The 7,280-nt window shown below is 48.8% G+C and overlaps 1 protein-coding gene across 1 annotated transcript; it reads left to right on the top strand.

Moving 5' to 3' along the window:
• The first annotated feature begins 2,271 nt into the window (after window positions 1–2,271).
• CXCR4 (C-X-C motif chemokine receptor 4) lies at window positions 2,272–5,968 on the top strand. The gene is made up of 2 exons (XM_040228520.1): window positions 2,272–2,403; window positions 4,401–5,968. The coding sequence occupies exons 1-2, from the start codon at window positions 2,389–2,391 to the stop codon at window positions 5,445–5,447; spliced, it is 1,062 nt and encodes a 353-aa protein (XP_040084454.1). The 5' UTR covers window positions 2,272–2,388; the 3' UTR covers window positions 5,448–5,968.
• Window positions 5,969–7,280: the final 1,312 nt, after the last annotated feature.

Below are 7,280 nucleotides of genomic sequence, written 5' to 3'. Positions count from 1 at the left end.
AGAAGTCCAACCCACATTCCCCCAGGACACAAGCGAGAGACAATTGGTCTTATCAAATCCTGAGACCCAATAATATCTTTGGAAAGAAGATTTTTTTCCCTAAGTGGACAGTCATGAAATAGCATTTCATTGTTCTCTTAACTATCTTCTTCCTTCTAGCAATATACCTAAAAGGATCTAAAGGAGTTCTCAGATAAAGGATAGGAGCTTTCTTTTGTCTGCAAACAACCAACAAATATTTAATGTACAAATCATTTTACTCTGGATTTATCCTCTCTCCTCTTTTTGAGTGGGTTTGGGAGATTCTGCTTTTCAGGTTTTAGCCATTGTGAAGGTAAGAGTTTGAGGTACAATGCAGCTGACATTCTGAGTCAAAACATTGATTCTGCCACTACCAAGCTTCTTGAAAATCAAGCCATGGGACCTGTCTGAAATTCCAGCCCTTCAGCAGATAGAATGCCTGTCCTACCTGGCTTATGAAAATGTGAAGGTACTGATGTTTTATTAATGATTTTAAGTGCTTTTAAGACTTTTTTAAAAACCTGCATAATATTATGATTGACTGTATCCAATCATTATTGTGACCTAAATTGTCAGTTTGTGAGTTTGAGTGAACTCCAGGAGTTGGTGATGGACAGGGAGGCCTGGCATGCTGCAATTCATGGGGTCGCAAAGAGTCGGACACCACTGAGCGACTAACTGACTGAACTGAACTGAGAAACTCCAATATCAGCTTTCAGTGGATGAGGACCTTCACTGGCAAATATTAGGGAATGGGTCCAGAAAAAAGATAAAAATTATGCTCTGCGGAGAAATGATTCCCAGTCTACACATTGTCTCGGGAATATCTCCAGACTGAAAGATTTTCTCTGGAAGAAAAGGAAGTGGTGCTTAGGGTCTAGTCTGGGCAAGCCTTCTTCTGGCGACGGTCCCAGGGTGGGAGGTGTCTGAGGCCCTCCTGGTAACGCAACCACTGCTCCCGCCAGTCGCCGCAGAAACTCACACCTCGGTCCCCGCTGTCACTCACTCCTGCAGTCACCCTCGCCTGCCTCACTATTTATCGGCCCCGCCCCTCACTGGTCCCCGCCCCATCCAGGCTCTGTGTGCGGGCGGGAAGTGGCGCGAGACTGGAAAGCACTGTCAGAGCTACCACTGCAAACCCCAGCCGTCTGAGACACCTTTAAGCGTCCAGCCCCCACCCTTATTCCACCCTGCCCAGCTCTCCAACCGAATTTCTTACTGTTGCCAACGCTGTTCTCCACATTAGGTTGGACAGCGGATGTGAGGCCAGTAGATCTGGGTTTGAGTGAGGCTTGTACTCTCCGGGCAACCCTGGAATTTCATCTCTGCGGATCTGCTTCTTGTTTCCTCCGCATGGGGGCCTTGTCAGGTTCACCGCTCTTTCCCCAGCTCCCAGAACAGTGCGTGGCATGCAGTCAGCCCTCACTAAATTATCTGTTGACTAAATGCATCTCTGTAATGATAACACCTACAGGGTGTTGTGAGAATGAATGAATCTGTGCAGCTACCTGGTGACATGTTAGGGAAGTACTCTTCGCTGAGTATCTCTAATAACACAGCACAACTTTTTTAAAAGCACTATTCACGAACTGGTTATTCACACATCTACTCTATCACAGTCTCCCTCCAGAATTATGCCAGATCATCCGACCTTCGTCTGAAAATGTTTTCTGATTGTCGACACCTGACTCTAGCACTATTACGGTGGATGTGCATGTCTAGTTATATATAGTTGTGCTCTGGAGAAAGAATCTTTGTTTCATTTTCTGAATGAACTGCATCTGCTCAAAGAGCAGGGAATGGACTCGAGATTTTGGACCCACTGCTAGCATCGCCGCCTACTGGTCGGGTTTCTCCGGCAAGTCACTTCCCCTCTCTGGACCTCAGTGTCTTCATCTGTGGCTTTCCCAGGTCAGCAATACCACCCACGTGAGCAAGGATAGACGCGCCACACAGGGCGCGTCAATCGCCCGCGCTTTCCACCCCCTCCAAGCGCATCCTGCTTTCCCAATTTGGGACACGCCTCCAGGATGAGCTTCCCAGCTTAAGACTCACGAGGTGACCGCGAGGTAGAGCTAAAGGTACCCGCTGAGGGCCTCCCAGGCTTACGCTGCCCGAGTGCCTACCCCTCCGCCCCTCCCTCGCGTCCCCCGCCCCCGCGTCTGCCCCTCTCCTCCACCCCGCCTTTCTCCCCGCCCTGCCCTCCCGCCCACCCGCGCGGCGCATGCGCCGCCCGCGGAGCGTGTTTTTATAAAAGTCCAGCTTCGGCCAGAAACTTCAGTGTGTTGGCTGTGGCAGCAGGTAGCAAAGTGACCCTGAGGACTTGGCTAGCCGGTAGCCCCCGCGGCTGGAGAGCAAGCGGTTACCATGGAAGGGATCCGTGTAAGTCCAGTTTCAACCTGTTTTTACTTAAACGTGCAAACACCTGAATTTACAGCGCAACCGCTCTCTGAGTGGGCCGGAGCAACCAGACTATTGCAGGTGCCAGTGCCCCGGAGAAAGGGTGTAGAAAGGAGATTTCGTGCGCTTGGCTACAGGAGGGGTGAGGCAGGCTGGACTAAAATCTTTTTCTAAGTAGAAGGAGAAAAGATGGGTTGCGACCGTTTCTATGGTTGCATGTATCTCCCCCTGAGTTCTGCGGCGCGCGCCGGTTTTGCACGCTGTTTGCAAACAGAAGAACACTGTGCAAAAGTGCAGAGATGTGTGCTCTGCCCGAGACCGTGGGTCTCTTCCTCGAGGGAGTGGGGTTTTCTTTTGGAGCAGATAACACGATCTGAATTTGGAGGTGGAGGGCGGTGCTCCCGGGCAGAGTTACCAGAGGGAGAACCACTCTTGGCGTTGGGCGCGTGTTCACTAAACTCCGCTACCCGCGGAGTCGTGCCAATGGCTGGGCACTTGTCGCTCAGTTGAGCTGTCTGCGCGTTGGTCGCAGCAGGGAGGTACCGGGAACAGCCCGCGCGCCTTGGGATCGAGGGAGAGACTTCGCGGGCGTCGCCAGCGCCGCGAATGGGCTCCTGGGTTCTGGAGTTTTGGGGTCGTGCAGAAGTTGAAGGAGTATAAATGGTCACAAGTGCAGCAGCACCCCGAGGTGTGCGCGACGGGGACTGGGGGTGCTGGAAGGGCACCTGGGCCGCCGGTGGTTGCGGTGCAGACAGGCAGGTGCAAGTGGGAGACGGTTTGCCTCTCACCGCGCCCAGTAGCGCCATTCAACCGTCGGTGGTTTCCTGGAACCTTTTGAAAACCCCTTACTAGGGAGGCTTTTCGTTTCCCCCAGCGGCGCGCGATTCAAAGGCTCCCGCGGCGGAGCCGCCCAACCTCTCCCCAGCACCCAGTAGTACTTGCCCCTGGCGTGCGGCGGGGCCAAACCGCTGGAACCGCAGTGGGCGGGCGGCAGGCGTGGGCTTGGTGAACAGCCGGGTGTGACGGAGCTGGACCACCCTGTCCCCAGCGTGCTCTCCGCCCGGAGGCTTCCCACTGCAGACCTCCCACCCCTTTTACTGGATCCTTGGCGGGATGGGAAGCGACTTGGGAGAGTGAGGAAATGAAACTTGGGGCGAGGACCACGGGTGTAGACCCCGTGACTTTCCCCTCCCATTAAAATTCTGTGCTCGCTAACGTCCCAGACGCGCCAAGTGATAAACAGGGGGTTGGCAAAGAAACAAACGCAAGCCCCTGAAGAGCGCCCGTGGGCGGGCGTCGGGGCGGTTACCCACTTCTGACAACCCTGCCCCCAAGCACCAAAGCCCTTCATTCAAGGCCGCATTCTCCTTCCTCACTACGTCTTGCTTGAAGTGCAGAATGATCAGTGTTTAGACAGTCGTGGAGAAAACAGTGTTTCATGCCTTAGAATAAGAATCTTTGGGACACTCCGCCCTTTCACACACACCTCCCAGTGCTTCTTGCTCCCGGCTTCCCTATCCTGGCGAATCTTCGTTGAGAAAGTTAATCCCAGCCCCTCAGAACACGAGATTCTTCCCCCACTCCCACCCACGCTCCCACGCCGCCTTTGTGTTTTGTTTTGGTTTTTTGCCCCGGAGGTTTTTTCTTCTCTCCAGTGGGCGGGGCAGAAGAGTTAGCAAGGATGTAACTTAGGAAACCAAAGAATCTCATCGCCGTTTTGTTTTGAACAAAGAGTTTTGTAATTGGTTCTCCTAAAGAGGGGTGTAATGAAGTGACTGATAGGAGGAGATCCGCAGGAGTCTAGAATTCTCTTATGCTTTCTAACCCGGTACTTTAGTGGGAGCAGAATTTCCTGAAGAAAGCTAGACTGAGTTGGTTTTTACAAATTCTTTTTTTTTAATACCAGAAACATTGTTTGGAACTTGGAGAATACTTGCTGAACTTGAAAGTGAATGTCTATTCCCTTGCCTGTTTTTCAGATATTCACTTCCGATAATTACACCGAGGATGACTTGGGCTCAGGTGACTATGATTCCATGAAGGAACCCTGCTTCCGGGAGGAAAATGCCCATTTCAACCGGATCTTCCTGCCCACTGTCTACTCCATCATCTTCCTAACTGGCATAGTGGGCAACGGATTGGTCATTCTGGTCATGGGTTACCAGAAGAAACTAAGGAGCATGACGGACAAGTACAGACTGCACCTGTCTGTGGCGGACCTCCTCTTTGTCCTCACACTTCCCTTCTGGGCGGTTGATGCTGTGGCAAACTGGTACTTTGGGCAGTTCCTCTGCAAGGCAGTCCATGTCATCTACACAGTCAACCTCTACAGCAGTGTCCTCATCCTGGCCTTCATCAGTCTGGACCGGTACCTGGCTATCGTCCATGCCACCAACAGTCAGAGGCCAAGGAAGCTGCTGGCTGAAAAGGTGGTCTATGTTGGTGTCTGGCTACCCGCTGTCCTGTTGACTATTCCTGATCTCATCTTTGCTGACATCAAGGAGGTGGATGAGAAGTACCTCTGTGATCGCTTCTATCCCAGCGACCTGTGGCTAGTGGTGTTTCAGTTTCAGCACATCGTGGTCGGCCTTCTCCTGCCTGGTATCGTCATCCTGTCCTGCTACTGCATTATCATCTCCAAGCTGTCCCACTCCAAGGGCTACCAGAAGCGCAAGGCCCTCAAGACCACAGTTATCCTCATCCTGACTTTCTTCGCCTGCTGGCTGCCCTACTACATTGGGATCAGCATCGACTCCTTCATCCTTCTGGAAATCATCCAGCAAGGGTGTGAGTTTGAGAGCACTGTGCACAAGTGGATTTCCATCACCGAGGCCCTAGCTTTTTTTCACTGCTGCCTGAATCCCATCCTCTATGCCTTCCTTGGGGCCAAATTTAAAACCTCTGCCCAGCATGCACTCACCTCTGTGAGCAGAGGGTCCAGCCTGAAGATCCTCTCCAAGGGCAAGCGAGGTGGACATTCTTCTGTCTCAACCGAGTCTGAATCTTCCAGTTTTCACTCCAGCTAACACTGGACTTTTATACATTAAAGAACTTTTTTTTGAAGTTACACATTTTTTCAGATGTAAAAGACTGACCAACACTGTACAGTTTTTATTGACTGTTGGGTTTTTTTCTTGTGTTTGTTTAGTTTTTGTGAGGTTTAATTGACTTATTTATATAAATATTTTGTTTCATGTTGATAAGCGTCTAGGCAGGACCTGTGGCCAAGTTTTTAGTTGCTGTATATCATTGTAGGACCGTAGAAAAGGGAACTGAACATTCCAGTGTATATAGTGAAATCACTTAGGCTAGATTCTCAGCTGTTTGTAAATAAATGATCTCTCCATTCCAGTGGAACAGTTTCTTTTTCTTGTTCTTAAATTCTTTGGTTACACCATGTGATTTTGCTGTAGAAGATGGCATTTATAACCAAAGCCTGAAGTGATATGGAAATGCTGGTTTTTCAGTTTTCAGAAGTGGATCAGTTTCCACACCTACAATGTACAGCCTTGTATTAAGTTGTTAATAAAACTACATGATAAACCTACTTCATGTTATGTTCTGATTTCTATTGACATTCCTTTGGCTGGCAGAAGTCAACAATAACAATAATAGATACATGTATAGCATGTCAGATCTGTCCTAGGTATTTAGTTGTCATATTTTACTTAATGCTTATCACAACTCTGCTGCTGCTGCTAAGTCGCTTCAGTCATGTCCGACTCTGTGCGACCCCAGAGATGGCAGCCCAGCAGGCTCCCCCATCCCTGGGATTCTCCAGGCAAGAACACTAGAGTGGGTTGCCATTTCCTTCTCCATCACAACTCTGCTAGACTCTAACATTTTTTAGAGCATGAAACCAAGCTACTGAAAGCCTAAGTGACTTGGTCAAAGTATAGTAAGAGCAACAAATATTTCAAACCAGGCAATGTGACTTCAGTAACTCTTAATTCATGCAACTTTAGAAATATCCAACCAGTTCATATTCCTATGAAAGATAATATTCCTGAAGGATAGATGTACATAAAAAAGGAAAGGTATGCAATCCCACATCTTAGATTTGACTAGTATCCTCACCTTGTGTACTCCAGGTCTGTGCCAGCCAGGCATTGTATGCTCTTCTCACCTACTCCTCTCAATCTGGATCTTATCACATCCTTTTGACAGGTGAGGAAACTGAGGTTTAGAGACTTGCCATAACGTGCACTTTCAAGGGGACATATCAGGAGCTGACTCCATTCATCCTTCCAGACCTTGCTCTTAACCATAACCCACTGTTGTCCCCTAGAACACCTGGTCATAAGGCAACTGAACTGTTATTGAAAATAAAGCCAAAAGTGAATGTTTTCTTCATAAAATTAACCGTGCCTAAAATACCCCTCTTGCAATATCTTCTATGCAAATCTCAACACTTATTCTTAATCTATTGCAACATCTAGCACCTCAAGGGTTCAGCCAAGCAGATAAAAGTTAAATTGGTGCTTTCAGAGCTCAGAAGAAAGGTCCACTGAAGCAAGCTCCCCATTGCCCACATTTTGCACAAGATTCTGGAGTCTTATGTAACATCACCCAAAGCTATTTACACTACTGTTGTGCAAGCCCCAACCTCTTGAGTAAATTTCAACTCTGGTCTCCATTTAAAGATAATTTCAAACTATAGCAGCCTTACCTGTCTTACTCTGTGACACAGACAGGGCACTCCAGACATGCGCTCTAAGATAATAACCAGGATATAATTAAGGAAATATTTGGTCGACTTTTCATAATTGTTTTTGGCACAGAAGATCCGTTTTGGAGGGAAATTGCAATGTCTTATCTTTCTGAGGCAAATCACATTTGTTGAAGGCAAATTATAGATC

The sequence above is a fragment of the Oryx dammah genome, unplaced genomic scaffold, assembly GCF_014754425.2.
Source record: "Oryx dammah isolate SB20612 unplaced genomic scaffold, SCBI_Odam_1.1 HiC_scaffold_27, whole genome shotgun sequence".
Taxonomy (NCBI): domain Eukaryota; kingdom Metazoa; phylum Chordata; class Mammalia; order Artiodactyla; family Bovidae; genus Oryx; species Oryx dammah.
Note: the sequence above shows the minus strand (reverse complement) of the source record. Positions and strands in the feature narration are given on the sequence as shown.